This window comes from Rhodnius prolixus, unplaced genomic scaffold (genome assembly GCF_049639745.1).
Source record: "Rhodnius prolixus isolate KJV_2025 unplaced genomic scaffold, Rpr scaffold_2, whole genome shotgun sequence".
Taxonomy (NCBI): Eukaryota; Metazoa; Arthropoda; class Insecta; order Hemiptera; family Reduviidae; genus Rhodnius; species Rhodnius prolixus.
Genome location: NW_027411592.1, coordinates 14,858,456 through 14,878,919, shown reverse-complemented (window position 1 = coordinate 14,878,919; position 20,464 = coordinate 14,858,456). Strand labels below are relative to the sequence as shown.

Here is a 20,464-nt window from a genome sequence, read left to right as displayed (position 1 = left end):
GTTACCTTGCCATCTTCCCTCTTCGTTTCTATTATTTGTTCGGTTACAGTTACTTTATCAAACACGTCCTCCACTACTGTTGGAATCACTTTCTGTATTTCAGGTAATAATGGAGGCATTTCTTCAAGGAGGACGCCTTCGTCGGGCGTATCTTCGATCACGTTAACGTTTTCTTTTCCACTTTGAATGGTTTTTATTTTACGCACCCGTGTCACACGCTTGCCTTCCTTTTCCGGTGTAATACAAGTGACGATTTCAGTTACCACTGTTTCATCTGGCATAGGTGCTAATATTTCCTCCGGGATCTCTTCAGTTTTAGCTTGTTCTGGAGATTTCTTTTTATTAATTTTCTTTTTAACGACCTTCTTAGGCTTTTCAAGTGTAACAACTTCTGTATCATGCACTTCTCCAACCATTTCCGAACTTCCTTCCTCAGCTTGTTCAGGCGTAGTGTCTATTGCTGGAAAATCTGTGCATTCTTCTATTACTACCTCAGATTCTTCCGGCTGCAACGGCCGCAAACGCTTCCTGATCTTTAGCCCTTCGACACGTTCGCTTTCTTTGACTGCGATCTCTTCCCGGCCATCCTTCACTGTTTTCACGGTTGTTCTAGTTTTAGTTACCTTGCCATCTTCCCTCTTCGTTTCTGTTATTTGTTCGGTTACAGTTACTTTATCAAACACGTCCTCCACTACTGTTGGAATCACATTCTGTATTTCTGGTAATAATGCAGGCATTTCTTCAAGGAGGACGCCTTCGCCGGGCGTATCTTCGATTACGTTAACGTTTTCTTTTCCACTTTGAATGGTTTTTATTTTACGCACCCGTGTCACACGCTTGCCTTCCTTTTCCGGTGTAATACAAGTGACGATTTCAGTTACCACTGTTTCATCTGGCATAGGTGCTAATATTTCCTCCGGGATCTCTTCAGTTTTAGCTTGTTCTGGAGATTTCTTTTTATTAATTTTCTTTTTAACGACCTTCTTAGGCTTTTCAAGTGTAACAACTTCTGTATCATGCACTTCTCCAACCATTTCCGAACTTCCTTCCTCAGCTTGTTCAGGCGTAGTGTCTATTGCTGGAAAATCTGTGCATTCTTCTATTACTACCTCAGATTCTTCCGGCTGCAACGGCCGCAAACGCTTCCTGATCTTTAGCCCATCGACACGTTCGCTTTCTTTGACTGCGATCTCTTCCCGGCCATCCTTCACTGTTTTCACGGTTGTTCTAGTTTTAGTTACCTTGCCATCTTCCCTCTTCGTTTCTGTTATTTGTTCGGTTACAGTTACTTTATCAAACACGTCCTCCACTACTGTTGGAATCACTTTCTGTATTTCTGGTAATAATGCAGGCATTTCTTCCAGGAGGACGCCTTCGTCGGGCGTATCTTCGATCACGTTAACGTTTTCTTTTCCACTTTGAATGGTTTTTATTTTACGCACTCGTGTCACACGCTTGCCTTCCTTTTCCGGTGTAATACAAGTGACGATTTCAGTTACCACTGTTTCATCTGGCATAGGTGCTAATATTTCCTCTGGGATCTCTTCAGTTTTACCTTCTTCTGGAGATTTCTTTTTAATAATTTTCTTTTTAACGACCTTCTTAGGCTTTTCAAGAGTAACTACTTCGGTATCATGCACTTCTCCAACCATTTCCGAACTTCCTTCCTCAGCTTGTTCAGGCGTAGTGTCTATTGCTGGAAAATCTGTGCATTCTTCTATCACTACCTCAGATTCTTCCGGCTGCAACGGTCGCAAACGCTTCCTGATCTTTAGCCCTTCGACACGCTCGCTTTCTTTGACTACGATCTCTTCCCGGCCATCCTTCACTGATTTCACGGTTGTTCTAGTTTTAGTTACCTTGCCATCTTCCCTCTTCGTTTCTGTTATTTGTTCGGTTACAGTTACTTTATCAAACACGTCCTCCACTACTGTTGGAATCACTTTCTGTATTTCAGGTAATAATGGAGGCATTTCTTCAAGAAGGACGCCTTCGCCGGGCGTATCTTCGATTACGTTAACGTTTTCTTTTCCACTTTGAATGGTTTTTATTTTACGCACCCGTGTCACACGCTTGCCTTCCTTTTCCGGTGTAATACAAGTGACGATTTCAGTTACCACTATTTCATCTGGCATAGGTGCTAATATTTCCTCCGGGATCTCTTCAGTTTTAGCTTGTTCTGAAGATTTCTTTTTAATAATTTTCTTTTTAACGACCTTCTTAGGCTTTTCAAGTGTAACAACTTCTGTATCATGCACTTCTCTAACCATTTCCGAACTTCCTTCCTCAGCTTGTTCAGGCGTAGTGTCTATTGCTGGAAAATCTGTGCATTCTTCTATTACTATCTCAGATTCTTCCGGCTGAAACGGCCGCAAACGCTTCCTGATCTTTAGCCCTTCGACACGTTCGCTTTCTTTGACTGCGATCTCTTCCCGGCCATCCTTCACTGTTTTCACGGTTGTTCTAGTTTTAGTTACCTTGCCATCTTCCCTCTTCGTTTCTGTTATTTGTTCGGTTACAGTTACTTTATCAAACACGTCCTCCACTACTGTTGGAATCACTTTCTGTATTTCTGGTAATAATGCAGGCATTTCTTCCAGGAGGACGCCTTCGTCGGGCGTATCTTCGATCACGTTAACGTTTTCTTTTCCACTTTGAATGGTTTTTATTTTACGCACTCGTGTCACACGCTTGCCTTCGTTTTCCGGTGTAATACAAGTGACAATTTCAGTTACCACTGTTTCATCTGGCATAGGTGCTAATATTTCCTCTGGGATCTCTTCAGTTTTACCTTCTTCTGGAGATTTCTTTTTAATAATTTTCTTTTTAACGACCTTCTTAGGCTTTTCAAGAGTAACTACTTCGGTATCATGCACTTCTCCAACCATTTCCGAACTTCCTTCCTCAGCTTGTTCAGGCGTAGTGTCTATTGCTGGAAAATCTGTGCATTCTTCTATTACTACCTCAGATTCTTCCGGCTGCAACGGTCGCAAACGCTTCCTGATCTTTAGCCCTTCGACACGCTCGCTTTCTTTGACTACGATCTCTTCCCGGCCATCCTTCACTGATTTCACGGTTGTTCTGGTTTTAGTTACCTTGCCATCTTCCCTCTTCGTTTCTATTATTTGTTCGGTTACAGTTACTTTATCAAACACGTCCTCCACTACTGTTGGAATCACTTTCTGTATTTCAGGTAATAATGGAGGCATTTCTTCAAGGAGGACGCCTTCGTCGGGCGTATCTTCGATCACGTTAACGTTTTCTTTTCCACTTTGAATGGTTTTTATTTTACGCACCCGTGTCACACGCTTGCCTTCCTTTTCCGGTGTAATACAAGTGACGATTTCAGTTACCACTGTTTCATCTGGCATAGGTGCTAATATTTCCTCCGGGATCTCTTCAGTTTTAGCTTGTTCTGGAGATTTCTTTTTATTAATTTTCTTTTTAACGACCTTCTTAGGCTTTTCAAGTGTAACAACTTCTGTATCATGCACTTCTCCAACCATTTCCGAACTTCCTTCCTCAGCTTGTTCAGGCGTAGTGTCTATTGCTGGAAAATCTATGCATTCTTCTATTACTACCTCAGATTCTTCCGGCTGCAACGGCCGCAAACGCTTCCTGATCTTTAGCCCTTCGACACGTTCGCTTTCTTTGACTGCGATCTCTTCCCGGCCATCCTTCACTGTTTTCACGGTTGTTCTAGTTTTAGTTACCTTGCCATCTTCCCTCTTCGTTTCTGTTATTTGTTCGGTTACAGTTACTTTATCAAACACGTCCTCCACTACTGTTGGAATCACTTTCTGTATTTCTGGTAATAATGCAGGCATTTCTTCAAGGAGGACGCCTTCGCCGGGCGTATCTTCGATTACGTTAACGTTTTCTTTTCCACTTTGAATGGTTTTTATTTTACGCACCCGTGTCACACGCTTGCCTTCCTTTTCCGGTGTAATACAAGTGACGATTTCAGTTACCACTGTTTCATCTGGCATAGGTGCTAATATTTCCTCCGGGATCTCTTCAGTTTTAGCTTGTTCTGGAGATTTCTTTTTATTAATTTTCTTTTTAACGACCTTCTTAGGCTTTTCAAGTGTAACAACTTCTGTATCATGCACTTCTCCAACCATTTCCGAACTTCCTTCCTCAGCTTGTTCAGGCGTAGTGTCTATTGCTGGAAAATCTGTGCATTCTTCTATTACTACCTCAGATTCTTCCGGCTGCAACGGCCGCAAACGCTTCCTGATCTTTAGCCCATCGACACGTTCGCTTTCTTTGACTGCGATCTCTTCCCGGCCATCCTTCACTGTTTTCACGGTTGTTCTAGTTTTAGTTACCTTGCCATCTTCCCTCTTCGTTTCTGTTATTTGTTCGGTTACAGTTACTTTATCAAACACGTCCTCCACTACTGTTGGAATCACTTTCTGTATTTCTGGTAATAATGCAGGCATTTCTTCCAGGAGGACGCCTTCGTCGGGCGTATCTTCGATCACGTTAACGTTTTCTTTTCCACTTTGAATGGTTTTTATTTTACGCACTCGTGTCACACGCTTGCCTTCCTTTTCCGGTGTAATACAAGTGACGATTTCAGTTACCACTGTTTCATCTGGCATAGGTGCTAATATTTCCTCTGGGATCTCTTCAGTTTTACCTTCTTCTGGAGATTTCTTTTTAATAATTTTCTTTTTAACGACCTTCTTAGGCTTTTCAAGAGTAACTACTTCGGTATCATGCACTTCTCCAACCATTTCCGAACTTCCTTCCTCAGCTTGTTCAGGCGTAGTGTCTATTGCTGGAAAATCTGTGCATTCTTCTATTACTACCTCAGATTCTTCCGGCTGCAACGGTCGCAAACGCTTCCTGATCTTTAGCCCTTCGACACGCTCGCTTTCTTTGACTACGATCTCTTCCCGGCCATCCTTCACTGATTTCACGGTTGTTCTGGTTTTAGTTACCTTGCCATCTTCCCTCTTCGTTTCTGTTATTTGTTCGGTTACAGTTACTTTATCAAACACGTCCTCCACTACTGTTGGAATCACTTTCTGTATTTCAGGTAATAATGGAGGCATTTCTTCAAGAAGGACGCCTTCGCCGGGCGTATCTTCGATTACGTTAACGTTTTCTTTTCCACTTTGAATGGTTTTTATTTTACGCACCCGTGTCACACGCTTGCCTTCCTTTTCCGGTGTAATACAAGTGACGATTTCAGTTACCACTATTTCATCTGGCATAGGTGCTAATATTTCCTCCGGGATCTCTTCAGTTTTAGCTTGTTCTGGAGATTTCTTTTTAATAATTTTCTTTTTAACGACCTTCTTAGGCTTTTCAAGTGTAACAACTTCTGTATCATGCACTTCTCCAACCATTTCCGAACTTCCTTCCTCAGCTTGTTCAGGCGTAGTGTCTATTGCTGGAAAATCTGTGCATTCTTCTATTACTATCTCAGATTCTTCCGGCTGCAACGGCCGCAAACGCTTCCTGATCTTTAGCCCTTCGACACGTTCGCTTTCTTTGACTGCGATCTTTTCCCGGCCATCCTTCACTGTTTTCACGGTTGTTCTAGTTTTAGTTACCTTGCCATCTTCCCTCTTCGTTTCTGTTATTTGTTCGGTTACAGTTACTTTATCAAACACGTCCTCCACTACTGTTGGAATCACTTTCTGTATTTCTGGTAATAATGCAGGCATTTCTTCCAGGAGGACGCCTTCGTCGGGCGTATCTTCGATCACGTTAACGTTTTCTTTTCCACTTTGAATGGTTTTTATTTTACGCACTCGTGTCACACGCTTGCCTTCGTTTTCCGGTGTAATACAAGTGACGATTTCAGTTACCACTGTTTCATCTGGCATAGGTGCTAATATTTCCTCCGGGATCTCTTCAGTTTTAGCTTGTTCTGGAGATTTCTTTTTAATAATTTTCTTTTTAACGACCTTCTTAGGCTTTTCAAGTGTAACAACTTCTGTATCATGCACTTCTCCAACCATTTCCGAACTTCCTTCCTCAGCTTGTTCAGGCGTAGTGTCTATTGCTGGAAAATCTGTGCATTCTTCTATTACTATCTCAGATTCTTCCGGCTGCAACGGCCGCAAACGCTTCCTGATCTTTAGCCCTTCGACACGTTCGCTTTCTTTGACTGCGATCTCTTCCCGGCCATCCTTCACTGTTTTCACGGTTGTTCTAGTTTTAGTTACCTTGCCATCTTCCCTCTTCGTTTCTGTTATTTGTTCGGTTACAGTTACTTTATCAAACACGTCCTCCACTACTGTTGGAATCACTTTCTGTATTTCTGGTAATAATGCAGGCATTTCTTCCAGGAGGACGCCTTCGTCGGGCGTATCTTCGATCACGTTAACGTTTTCTTTTCCACTTTGAATGGTTTTTATTTTACGCACTCGTGTCACACGCTTGCCTTCGTTTTCCGGTGTAATACAAGTGACAATTTCAGTTACCACTGTTTCATCTGGCATAGGTGCTAATATTTCCTCCTGGATCTCTTCAGTTTTAGCTTGTTCTGGAGATTTCTTTTTAGTAATTTTCTTTTTAACGACCTTCTTAGGCTTTTCAAGTGTAACAACTTCTGTATCATGCACTTCTCCAACCATTTCCGAACTTCCTTCCTCAGCTTGTTCAGGCGTAGTGTCTATTGCTGGAAAATCTGTGCATTCTTCTATTACTATCTCAGATTCATCGGGCTGCAACGGCCGCAAACGCTTCCTGATCTTTAGCCCTTCGACACGCTCGCTTTCTTTGACTACGATCTCTTCCCGGCCATCCTTCACTGTTTTCACGGTTGTTCTGGTTTTAGTTACCTTGCCATCTTCCATCTTCGTTTCTGTTATTTGTTCGGTTACAGTTACTTTATCAAACACGTCCTCCACTACTGTTGGAATCACTTTCTGTATTTCTGGTAATAATGCAGGCATTTCTTCCAGGAGGACGCCTTCGTCGGGCGTATCTTCGATCACGTTAACGTTTTCTTTTCCACTTTGAATGGTTTTTATTTTACGCACCCGTGTCACACGCTTGCCTTCCTTTTCTGGTGTGATACAAGTGACGATTTCTGTTACCACTGTTTCATCTGGCATAGGTGCTAATATGTCTTCCGGGATCTCTTCAGTTTTACCTTCTTCTGGAGATTTCTTTTTAATAATTTTCTTTTTAACGACCTTCTTAGGTTTTTCAAGAGTAACAACGTCTGTATCATGCACTTCTCCAACCATTTCCGAACTTCCTTCCTCAGCTTGTTCAGGCGTAGTGTCTATTGCTGGAAAATCTGTGCATTCTTCTATTACTACCTCAGATTCTTCCGGCTGCAACGGCCGCAAACGCTTCCTGATCTTTAGCCCTTCGACACGCTCGCTTTCTTTGACTACGATCTCTTCCCGGCCATCCTTCACTGTTTTCACGGTTGTTCTGGTTTTAGTTACCTTGCCATCTTCCATCTTCGTTTCTGTTATTTGTTCGGTTACAGTTACTTTATCAAACACGTCCTCCACTACTGTTGGAATCACTTTCTGTATTTCTGGTAATAATGCAGGCATTTCTTCCAGGAGGACGCCTTCGTCGGGCGTATCTTCGATCACGTTAACGTTTTCTTTTCCACTTTGAATGGTTTTTATTTTACGCACCCGTGTCACACGCTTGCCTTCCTTTTCTGGTGTGATACAAGTGACGATTTCTGTTACCACTGTTTCATCTGGCATAGGTGCTAATATGTCTTCCGGGATCTCTTCAGTTTTACCTTCTTCTGGAGATTTCTTTTTAATAATTTTCTTTTTAACGACCTTCTTAGGTTTTTCAAGAGTAACAACGTCTGTATCATGCACTTCTCCAACCATTTCCGAACTTCCTTCCTCAGGTTGTTCCGGCGTGCTATCAACAGCTGGAATATCTGTGCATTCTTCTATTACTACTTCAGATTCTTCCGGCTGCAACGGTCGCAAGCGTTTCCTGATCTTCAGCCCTTCGACACGTTCGCTTTCTTTGACTGTGATCTCTTCGCGGCCATCCTTCACTGATTTCACAGTTGTTCTGGTTTTAGTTACTTTTTCATCTTCGTTCTTCGTTTGTGTTATTTGTTCGGTTACTGTTACTTTATCAAACACGTCCTCCACTACTGTTGGAATCACTTTTAATATTTCAGGTAATAAAGCAGGCAATTCTTCTATGGGCAACCCTCCTTCTGGTGTATTTTGTATAACTTCAACTTTTTCTTGATTATCAATATTTTGTAGGATTTTGGTTTTACTTTTGAATGTTTTACCTTTTTTATTAGTTTCTATGTTTGTGATGATTTCTGTGTATGTTACGTTTTCTTGATTAAGTTTTTGTTCGTGTAATGTCTGTTTATTTGTTTCGCTTGTTTCTGCAATTTTGCGTTTTTCGTTTACTTTGGTAATTTTTAAATTATTTCTGTCTCTCACTTTTGTTTCATCGTGCACACTACATTCCGCTGTTGAAGTTTTTTCCTGTGTAGTAAAGTTACCTTTTTTTTCATTTATACTTACCTCCATTATGAAGGGAACTTGCGGTTCTTCAGTTTGTAATAATTTGCCTTCATCTTCACTCAGTGAAGTTGCAACTATAGATTGTAATTTGGTTTCCTGTTTGTTTTTTTGTGTGAATGTGGTTACTTGTTCAATGGTTTCTGGCTGCGTGATTAATATTTCTTGTAGAGGTTTTATTGAAACTGTTTTATTTTCTGGTGTGTCTGTTTTAAATGTTGCATTTCTTTCAATGTCAAATGTTGTAGGCACAAAAACATCAATACTCTGATGGGGTTTTTCAAATTGACTGTGTGCTTGCAATTGCACTTCTGGTTTACTTAAAAAAATATCTAGTATTTCTGAGCTCACCTTTTCCTCTATTAGAGGTGCAATTGATTGCCCCGTTAAGTTTATTGCTGCTTTTGTGCTTACTGCTTCTGTTTGTTTAAACTCACCAACGGTTTCCTGAGCATTAGCTTCCCTCGCATCCGTTGGTAGTGCAATATTAGTGGCTGAAACTCTGGGGTATTGTTTTATTATTAATATTGTTGATGATTCTTCTGAAGATGTTGTTTCACCTACTGGTAGTTCAAGACCTTCCATTTGCATGCTTGCTTTGGAATCTTTCATTTTCTTTGTTGGGCTTAATGATTCTGTGGGCCCCTGCTGTTCAAATACTTCTTCAACAATAGCAGACTTATTTTCTACAAATTGTACATTACTTTTAGCCTGATCACAAGTTTTGGGAAGAAATTCTCGAGCAGTAAATTCTGTGGCTACTTCCTGAGTTTGAATGGCTGAATGTGTCAACAAATCAACTTTAGGTGCTTGTAATTCAGGTGCATAGTTTTCTGAAAATTCTTCTGCTCTTTGAATCATCTGCTGCTGTTGCGTTTGTATATGTTCGCTGGGAGTAATATCACCCACTGCTTTAGAAGCTAACATGACTTGTGCATATATTGTTTCAGTTTGGTAATTGACTTCAGGTTGTTCTATTAAAGGTGCTGTTAGATTTGCATCATCAAACTTTACTACCAAATGATCTTTTTCTTCTTCAAGTATATTAGTAACATCATAGTTCACGTCTGCAGTTTCTACACATGTGGCTTCAGAGGGTTTTATAATTGTTTTTGCAACCTCACATTTCACTTCGTCTCTTTCTAAATTGGCTGTTGGCTGTTGAATATCAGTCTCTTGTGTAATTAAGGCAGAAGCCTCTGAGACTGCTTGTTTTGCAGTTTTCTTAGATGCTTCTTGTATAGGGATCTTCTCGATATTTGCTTCAGATGTAACTTCTTCAATTATTACGGCGGAATGCGACGTTAATGAACGTGTGGCATGCTTGTCAATTATAGGCTTCGTTTCGAATCCAGAAACATCATCCATACTCTGTTGTGGGAAGACACTAATTTCTGTGTTCAAAATAAATTCTTCTTGAGCATTAGATTTCACTGTATCTTTTACAACAAGATCAATGGTACTTTCACCTGGAGTCACCTCTGCAACTGTTACAGTATCTGCTGCTATTAAAGCCAGTTCTGCACGATGCTGACTGGTTTCAAGAGCTATCTCTTTTCCTAAATTATGTTCAATATCAGGAAATTGTTTGATAGCTACAGAAAGTCCTTCAATTTGTTCTTCTGCTGCAAAAGAGGTTGTATGTAGCTTCTTTTCCATGTGTGTTTCATTTTCAATCGCTGTGACAGTCTCTTTTAAGGGAACTTGTATTTCCAGGATGCCAAGTGATGCTTGCACTTCACAGACTTTTCTGATTTCCTCTTGTGTTTCTGTACCTTCTAAACAACTTTTAGTATCAACAATTATTCCTTCAAAGGGTGTTATACTTGCGGAAGCTTCTGCTGTATTAGGCTTCCTTTCATCAATCTTTCTTGTTACGTGTTCAAAAGTAACTGGCAATTGATTCACAGCTACTTGATGAGGTAGTAATTCTTTTTCAGCCTGAACAGGTTTTTTAGTTGCTTGAATTAAAAATTCGTCTGTAACACCTTCTATTAATGGATTTTCTGTTATTGCTATGTTCCTCAAGCAAACAAATTCTGGCGCGACTCTAGCTTCGGGCATTGAAGTATCTTTAAACTCTGCAATAGTTTGCTGTGCGATTTCTTCTTGAGTTACCGCAATATCTAAAGTGTTTAATGTAGATGTGGCTACTCCAATTTCTTTGCTTTTTTCTCTAAATGTATCGAATTCATCTTCAACAGAAGTCATGTGTGTTAAAGGAGCTTTAAGCCCCTTGCTCACCGATACGATACTTGTTCGCTCATCTTTAATTTTGAATTCCTTCAGCATATTCTCTTGTTCTATAGGTGTTTTTGAACTTATCGTCAGAGGCTGGACAGCATCTAAAAGAGCTGTTGCAGACTTTAATTTCGTTTCTACGGCTTTAAGTTCTTCAGTTGTTTGTGAAATTGTGATTTGTTCTTCATTTAAAACAAATTCATGCGGTGTTAAATTTATTATTGCTGGTGCTTGCGGCTTAATGTTTGTTGACTGAAAATCTTGGGCACATTCTTGTACAGTAGGAATTTCTTGTGATGGGACAGTCTGTCCAATAAAGGAAGAGTTTGCCATTATTGCACTTACTCGAAATGCACAATCAGTTTCCTCTAATGAAATGTCAGCCATAACTTCTTGAGTTGTAGCAATGTCTCTTGTTTCAAACGAGGATGAAACTTTTTTCAAATCAGTCTTCACATCGGTTTTGTATTCAAGAGGTATTTCTTGAGGATGTACTTCAGAAGAGATAACGCTTTCTACAATTCCGTACTGCTGCTTTGCTTTTACTGCGTTTGGCACTTCTGCTTTTATTTCACCAGTTCCAAACTGGACACTTGAAGTTTCAGTTTGAGCAACACCCATAGCGTTGATAGAAGGCTGTGCTAAAATTGCATTTTTGCTCTCACATTCAATATGTTTTGCAATACATTGGTGATGTGGTTTTTCCGTGAGCGCTACGTTAATCGGTACCACATTTAAAGTCGCTGCGGATGTGTCTAACTTTTTCTCCAATTTCAAGTTTTCAGTTTGTTCCTTCACTATAACTTCTTCTGTTTGCAATTCATTCTGCAAAATTAGTTCTGGTTTAGCTCTCTCTGTTGATGATAAACTGCTAGTAGCCATTTGCTCAATGTTTTGTTCGGCCATTGTTTCTTGTACTAACGCAACTTCTCGTGTTAATACATTTGGCCTCGCTGTTTTTGGACTAGTTTCATTAAGCGTCAGCTTTTCAGTATTTTCCATAAGTAAAGAGTCTTGAGTGCTCAAGCTTTGGTTGGGAATTACGTTCACTACAATGTTCAAAGGTGTATCTCTAGAAATAGCAATATCTTCTGTACCTCCGTGAAGTTGCGTCAATTCCGTTATTGCAGCGTGACGTGGAATTGCATTTGGGCTTGCATTGAATTCTGTCACACTGGTAGTCACAAACAAATCACTTAAATTTTCTCCAGTAACTATTTGCTCTGTAACTGGAACCTCCGTAGTACAAAGATTTTCAACAGCTTGGATTGGTTTGTTTTTGTCACTTTCAATATCAGCAATTTTGTAATCCACTCCCACGTTTTCAACTAATAAAGTGTTTTGGTGTGAAATGAGATCTACACTTACTTTTTTCTCCTTAGGGTGGAAATCTGTTGCAATTACTGAAGTTGTTTCTTGTGTCTGTGTATCATCTACTTGAAGAGGGTAGACATGTGTTATATTGAATGTTGCATTCGATTTTGCTGTTCGTTCTGTTGTTCTTGAAAATGAAGTAGGCTTTTCTTCGTACTGTGCTTCTGTAATTATAATGCTTTCGTTTGGAACAAATTTTGTGTCAACTGTTTTTTTGTTTTCGTGGGATAAGGGCAAATTGCCACTACTATCTAATATTTCTGTGAGATAAATCTGTGTAGATTCTGCCTCAATTAATCCTTGTGTGGCTTTTCTGTCGTAGGGTGTATCAATGTTTAATGGTACTTCAGTTTCATTGATGTCGCACTGTTGTATACTAGGTAGAGTATTAGTGTTCATTGTTATGGAGGCTTGTTTTACCTCAGGCATATCTGTCTCTGATAACTTACCTTCTCTTTCAACAACCACACTTGTCTGAATCTGTAATGCGTCTTGTGTTATTTGAGCAGTTGTAGCATGCCCTAGTTTCCTTGGTGTCTCTACCAAGTTTGCAAGATTTATATCACACATAACTTGTTCACTGCAATACGCAGTATTCGAAACAAACTCTAAAGAACCAGTCTGTTGACTGACAACACTCTCAAAAGAACACTCACCCTCTTTGATGTTTGCTTGGATTTGCGTGACCATAAGGTTGCTCATTTGTTCTTCAAACTTTAGGTCGACATTCTTTGTAGCTGGCATTACCATTTCTTCCAGTTTAGACTCTACTTCTCCAGCTTGATGTGACGTGACAGTCACGTATTGTTGTATAGGAGTGGAGTGTTTAGCAGATTTAGGACTGGGGGATCTGGTTTCAAAGGAACCTACAACAAACTCAGGAATAACTTCCATTTTCGAAGCTACTTCGCGATCAGTAACATCGGGTCTAGCATTTCCCTTTACAGGAAGCTCTGTCATCGTTTCTGTTTCCTGATCTTGAGGAATTACCTGTGTAACTATTATACTTTTGGTACCCTGAATTTTAGTTTCTACATTAGAAACTTCGGGTTTCCAAACAGATTTGAAATCTTTTTCTTTCTCTTCAGATAAAATTTGAGTAGTTTGAATGCTTTCAAACGGCATCTGTTCAGGTACAACAGTTATATCTTTAGGATGCTTCATTGCCTCAATGTCCTCCACATTACTGGAAATAATTGTTTCTGTTTGTTCAAGGGCATGTTGAAGAAGGAATTCACTCTGTGCTACAACAGTAGTCCGTTGAAAAAATTTCTTATAATCATCCTCAATTTGAGGAGCAGTTTCTGCTAATATTTCCATCTTTTCCGCTACTTCTTGCCCAGTTACTTCAAAATGGGCTACTTGACCTTTAGGTTTTGCAATCTCTGAGAAAGTACTTTCACTTTCTTCTGTTTGAACTGCTGTCACTGTAATTACTTTCTTTTCTTCAAAAGTACATTGTGCCTCTTTAGTTGCTGGTTTACTTTCCTCAAAGAATTCAGCTTCACTTTCACCTACATTTACCTCTTTCGCAATGACACTTTCCACTGGTATATGTCCAGAAGTAGCAGTAACTTGTGCTGGTTTTGATAACTTAAGTTCTTCAAGTCCTAATTCTGTAATCGTTACGCTTTGTTCAGCGACTTCCGATCCCGAAATATTTGTTTGAGCTGTGTGTGAATCAGGAGCTTCTTCAACTATATACGAAGTTTCCCCTTCTCCAACTTCTACTTCTGTAATAGTAACTGACCTGCCTTCTTCGAATGAAATCCCTGCACTCTTTTTCCCAGTTTTAAATGATTTCATCTCTTCTTCACTTTCTTGAATAATAGGTTCCTGCTGGGTATATATTTCATAAGGTACATGTTCCATGATTGCTGCTGTACGTTTCCTTGTTTGAGTTACAATATCACCAGTAGACGTTTCTGAAAAAGTCTGGATTATTTCAACTACTTGTTGAGAAACGACATCAGCAACTGCTTTTTTCTGTTCTGGAATAATAAGACTAGATACTAAGCCTTCTTTGTCCTCTACTAATATTTCAGAAACAATCTGAGCTTTTTTACCTTCAACAATATTAATATCTACTTTTCTTGTTTCAGGTTTGAACATCCCATCGAATTCTTTTCCTGCTTCTTGGACAATTGGTTCACTGACAATAAGGCCATGACTTGCTTCCTGGCCTTCTAGGGCAGATTCATATTTCGGAACTGTTCTAGAGTACTCCGATACTGATGCAACAGGTATTATTTGCATCTGATCAGCTAATTCTTGTGCCTCAGTTAAAGCTGGGGCTGCAGATCTACTTTTAGGTATTTCTTCAGGTTTGTACGTTTGTTCTTTATCACCTAAAACAATCTGAGAAACTGACACACTTCTAGTTTCATCATATGCGATGCCTGCAGTTTTTTTGTCTGGCTTACGTTCATCACTCATTTCCTGAATTGTATCGCCTAATAACACTTGCGATAGCGTAACGGTTTCAAACGCAATATGTTCCGAATCTGCAATAATAGTTTTTGGTTTAACTTCAACAAATTCTCCTAAGTTGACGCCTAGAATTAATTCAGCCGTTTCAGCTGCTTCATGTGTGGGTATGTGTGAGATTGCTTTTTGCCCGGATGGCATTTCGTGGGCTGGGAATTCTCCTTCTTTATAACCTGCTATTGTAGAAATAATCTGGACACTGTCATTCTCATTAAGGGAAGTACCAGCTTTTTTGGTCTCAGGTTTCTTGCCATCCAAAAGAACACCTTCCTTTTCTTGAATAATGGTTTCGGAAAACTGAACTCCCTTAAAAGGAATTTGAGCTTTAGAACCTTTGGCAGTTTCGATATTAAATTCCGGAACTTTACCGACAGTTAATTGTGGTAAAACTTCTGAGACTTCTAATACTTCTTGTTCGTCAATGTTAAGATTAGCTGAAATATTTTTAGGTTTCAGTTTTTCTTTTAATGTTTCTTCTTTATCTTCAGACATAACATGCAAAACTTTTATACCATGTTTTTCTTCAAAAGAAGTCGTAGCACTTTGTGTATTAAGCTTAGGCGCGCCTTCAAAAGTCGACTCCTTTTCTTTCACTGCTATTTCGGAAGTGATGATACTTTCGAAAGGCATTGTCTCCATTTGGGCACTGAAAGAGGATTGTTTCATTACGTCTATTTTTTTGGCCGTTGTTTCAGTCATTATTTCACTTTTTGATGCTACACCATGGCTACATATTTGTGTTTTGGCAAATTTCCCTTCTACTTTTACAGTATCTATAAGTTCTTTCTCTGAATCTGTTGCGACTATTTGGGTAACAGTTAATCCTGCTTCTTCGATAAATTCAACGTCGGCTATCTTAGAGGCTGGAGTAATTTGTTTGCTGAGAATGCCTTCTAATTCTGCAGGAGATGTTTCCGAAAGAACAACGCTTTCAAAAGGTAGTTGCTCTGATTGAGCCTGTGCTGTTTCTGTAGATTTTTTCGTAAACTCCTTAAACGTATCTCCAACAAATAATTCGGATTTAGTCGCAACATCTTTAGCGATTACTTTACTCTGAGCAGTTGATAAGTGCGGCCTTTGAGGACTTTCGTAGTTTCCTTCTTTTGTGGAAGGCATTATCTCAGATACTACAATTCCACTTTTAGCTCCTTCGAATAGAGTTTCAGCTTGCTTTTTATCAGGGGCCACAAATTTGTCTAATTTAGCTTCAAGTTCTCCAGCTGTCATAACATTTGTTTGTAAACTTTGAAAAGGAGTTTGTGTACTACTCGCTATTACTGTTTGAGTAGAAGGTAGTTTAACTTGACTTACACTATCGTGCAAAATAACTTCTTCTTGTTGACTTACTTCTTGAGGAATAATTTCTGCTATTGCCTTTTTTCCTTGGGGAATGCTCTTATTAAAATATTTTTCTTCTTTGTCGTCTGGAGTAACTTCTGTTATTACAATACCTCTATTTTCAACTATATTCACGGCTGCGGATGTTTCCAATGGTTTAACATCACCTACAAATTTGCCTTCACTTTCCCTCACTACGTGCTGGATAAACGTTATACCTTCAAATGGTATTTTTTCTGCTTGGGCTCTAACTTCTGGAGTTGTAAAAACTGGAACTTCTCCAACCGTTGAACTAAGTACTACCTGATGTTTCTCGGCAACTTCTTGGCCTAAAATTCTTTTATTCGCCGTCGATTCTTTAGGTTTTTTTGGTGCCTTGAATTCATCTTCTTTATCATCTACATTAACTAATGATACTTTTATACCATGCTTTTCTTCAAAAGCGGTTTGTACAGTATGAATGTCCAGTTCAAGAACTTTATCAAATCCACTCTCTTTTTCAGTGATTCCAACTTCAGTCGTAATAAGGCTTTCAAATGGTACAGCTTCAGCATGAGCTAAAGCTTTAGTCGGACTTTTGCGCTGTACTTCACCAGTTGTGCTACTAGAAATTACAACAGTTTTTTCTGCTATTCCATGCCCAAATATGTCAGCTTTAGCAAATTTATCTTCTGGCTTCTCTTCAGATTCAAAATGTGTAATCTGATCTCCGAGTATAACTTCTGTAACAAATACTTCATGAGAACCTTCATAGGTAACTCCTGCTTTTTTATCGTCAGGCCTTATAGGAGTAGTTATAATTCTCTCACTTTCAATTGGAGCCGTTTCAGTCATTGTCAGAGTGTTAAATGGCATCTGGCTAGGAAGTGCTTGCGCACTAGCAGGTATTTCGAATCCGAAATCTTGAACACTGCTCTCTACAGTGACTTCGGAGCTTTGCGCAACTTCTTGTCCACGAATATCTGATTGAGCTACTTTTATTTCCGGTATTTCTAATACGTTCATGTTTCCTTCTTTATCTACGGCTGTGACTAGGCTGACAGATATGCTTTCTCCTTCAACAAAAGCAGCTGCAGCTGTCTTTTTTTCGGGTTCCACTTCCTTCTGATACACACCTTCGCATTCGGCTAGTAACGTTTCTTTTTGAATTACACTCTCATAACTGCTTTGTATCATCTGCGCTGACGAGTACTGAGGTTTAAATTCACTCACTTTTCCTGTACTTACATCGGTGAGAACTTCAGTTTTTGACGCCACTTTATGAGATTTAACTTCTGTTTGTGCAAACATTTCCTTTGGTTTTATGCTTTCTGCCAGAGGTTTTTCTTTGTCTATTACGTTTACTTCAGAAACTTTAATGTATTCGCCCTTTTCAAAAAACATTTGGGCAGATTTTTTTTCTGGTATAACAGGAGATATAAATATGCTCTCCATTTCTCCAGGTTGTTGTTGTGAAGAAACCGCACACTGAATTAATATATGCTCTAAATTAGCCTGCTCCTTAATTGGGGAAATACGTTCAAACTTTCCAGTATTGACACCAAATATAACCTCTTCTTTTTGTACTACTTCTTGTCCAATGAAATCTAACAATGCTTGTTTAACATCAGGCTTTTCTTTACCGGTGTATGTACCAATTTTATCCTCAGCTATTATTTCTGTAACTGATAGTTCCTCTTCTGGTCGAATGGATATCGAAACATTTTGTGGTTTTTGTTTAGGTTTTTCTGGTAAATCACGTTCTCTTTCAGAAATATTTGTTTCAGTAATAACAACCTCTTGCAACGGAGTGCTGTCGATTTTAGCTTTTTCAGAAATCACTGTAGGTTCAACCAGTTTGCCTACGTGGCTGTCAGCTATTAATTCTGATTGTACGGCAATTTTGTGTCCAGACAAGCACGTTGTTAGGGCATTCATAGTTGTAGCCTCCATAGATATTAATTCTTCTTCTTTATCATGACTTACTACCTGTTGCACAGTCAATCCAGAAATTTCATCTGACAGTTGAATATTAGCAAATTTAAAATCTGGAATGATATCTCTTTTCCATTCGGATTCTTTTTCTCCAGCCTGCAATGCCGTAATTTCAACACTTTCCAAAGGAGTATGTCTGGCTTTCGCAATTCCTGCCTGAGGTTTGTCCGTTACTATTGGCGCAGCTGTTATATGTGCGACAGTTTCTGATTGCATCACAGATTTCTGAGGTGAGACTAAAGTTTGAGCAGTGGCACCCGAGGGCAGATCTTTTTTCTTGTATTCTCCAAGTTTGTTTTCTGCTATGATTTCTGTGACAGTAACTCCTTCTTCTTCAAGAACTGATATATCTGCTAATTTACCTTTAGGCTTTTGACTTTCTTTATGCGAGATAATGTCTTCTCCACACACTACTTCTTCTGTGATCATCTCTTGTTGGATCTGCTGTGAAACCGTAGCGACTGTATGTAGTGGTTTATCTTTTCTAACGTCTCCAATTTTACCTATTGGAATCGCTTCTTCCACTATCAGAGATTGCAATGGGTGAGTAGGGACAGCTTTACCTGTATGCGTTTCAGGCATATCAAAAACTCTCTGTACTCCTTCTTTCTCAATAGTTTCAGTTTCGTAAGTAATAACCCCTTTTTGAGATAAACTTTCTGTAAAGCCTTCATCGACTTTACATTTCTGAGGAAGTTCTAGAGGTTTCATTGGTGCTTCACTGTCTTGTAACAGCACCGTAGAAACTATCTTGGCTTCCAAGCTTTGGACGTTAGTAGATGCTTCATCTTTCTTGAATTTAAGAGATTCACTAAATTCCGAAGGTATTTGTTGCAAATTAGTTTCAGTAACACAAACAGTCTCTTGAGGTCGAATACTTGTCTCAGCATAAGATTTAGTAGGACCTTTCCCAGGAAGAAATATTCCTTCACTTTCTTGAGCTATAGTTTCCGTCACATTTGAAGCTTCAAGACCTGAAATTGCTGTCAGAGCTGATTTCTTATCTAGGTTACCACTTTCAAATGTGCTTTCTGACTCACTTGCTGTAGTTTCTAGTGTAATTAATGATTCCTTATTTGTGAAATCAACATCTGCTTTCTTTTTCTCAAAGAACGATATTTTAAGTAATGTCTCCTGATCTTGATGTTGCACTGTACTTATAATAATACTTTCTTTAGGTAATATTTCTTGAATTGCAAGTGAAGTTTTTGGCTGTTTAAGTGGTAAAAGTTCAGTTTCCTTTTCATGAACTTGTTGTTCTATTATAAGAAGTGAATCTTCTAGAGTTAGACCTAATCCAGCTTTTTGCTCAGGGGGCAGTTTGTTAGGCACATATTCGCCTTCCTTTTCAGGTAGTTGCATTTCTTGTGTTAGTGCAGTATGCTGTTGAACATAAGCTGCACTAGCAGCTTCAGTCGGTACTACCAACTCTGGAAAATATTTTGCTGGCTTTGTCTCAGCATATACTTCACTTATAATTAAAGGTTCAGCAGACGATACATCCATTTTAGGTTTTATAGGCACTGGTTTAGCCATTGCTGGAAGTTGCTCTTCTGATTGCCCATGAGTAACTTCAGTTACACTGAGACTTTCTTGAGGTATGATGGATTTACCTGCACTTACCATTAATGGAAATTTTTCAGCACAGACGGTGCCTTCTTTCAAGGATATACTAGTTTCTTCTATTGACATTGCTTCATGTCCTTGTATCATAACAGCCGCTTTACTAGATTTTTCTGATACGTGTGAACTCTCTTTAAGAGATTGTTCTGCTACGGTTTCTCGAACTTGCACACCTTCCTGAGGTACAAAGTTGGTCATAACCTCTTGTACCTTAGGCTTGAAATGATCTGAAAACTCCGACACAGTCGAATGTATTCTTTGCTCGGTCACAGAATATGGTTCAACAGAAGCTATGTTAGGTTCGGCTTTCACTTTTTCAGGAAGCATGACTGGTCGTATCTGCTCCTTTTCTTCTTCTAGAACATACTGACTTGTTAGTACATTGTGCGGAAGCAAGGAAACATTAGCATGCTCAGTGACGTTTGGAGAAGAACTCAATAGTATGCTACTTCCTTCCGGTATGGTTTCATTAACCTGCTTAGATGTTGACAGAGGCATACTTTTAACTGTTTTTGTAGGAGTAATTATTAAATCTTCGGTTGTTTCTTCCATTGCCAAAGTTTCATCTACATCTGGTTTCTTTGTTTTCATAATTTTCTTAATTTTTTTTATACCTCTGTCAACTTCTTCCACTAGTTCTTCCACTTCTTTTCCCTTTTTAATGGTTTGCTTTCTTTGCGTTCGTAAAAGTCCGTCATCTTTCTTTTCCAGAATAATAATTTCTTCTTCCTCTTTTGTTTCGCGGATTTCTTTTTTCTTATCTTCGGGCTGAGTAATGAAAATATTCCCCTCTGGAATTGATTCTATTCCTTGTTCATCTTCGGTCATTTCGGTAATTGTAATCTCTTCTTGTTCTTCTTCTTCTTGCTTTGGAGCCTTTTTAACTTCTTCTTTCTTTCTGCTTACCATTTCAGTTTCTTCAAGAGTTT

The 20,464-nt window shown here is 39.2% G+C and overlaps 1 protein-coding gene and 1 long non-coding RNA gene across 4 annotated transcripts in view; one reads left to right on the top strand and one right to left on the bottom strand.

Annotated features, from left to right (window-relative positions):
* LOC141449067 (uncharacterized) overlaps positions 1 to 14,405 on the top strand; it is a 27,403-nt gene extending 12,998 nt beyond the window's left edge. Inside the window, exon 2 of the long non-coding RNA XR_012455318.1 lies at positions 14,216 to 14,405. This is a non-coding gene — a long non-coding RNA (uncharacterized lncRNA). The remainder of the gene's footprint in view (positions 1 to 14,215) is intronic.
* The window catches only part of sls (sallimus), a 256,723-nt gene that overhangs the window by 33,522 nt on the left and 202,737 nt on the right, over positions 1 to 20,464 (bottom strand). For all 3 annotated transcript variants that reach the window (XM_074118099.1, XM_074118100.1, XM_074118101.1), the window contains one exon: positions 12,770 to 20,464. In XM_074118099.1, coding sequence (XP_073974200.1) covers positions 12,770 to 20,464 — 7,695 coding nt within the window. The remainder of the gene's footprint in view (positions 1 to 12,769) is intronic.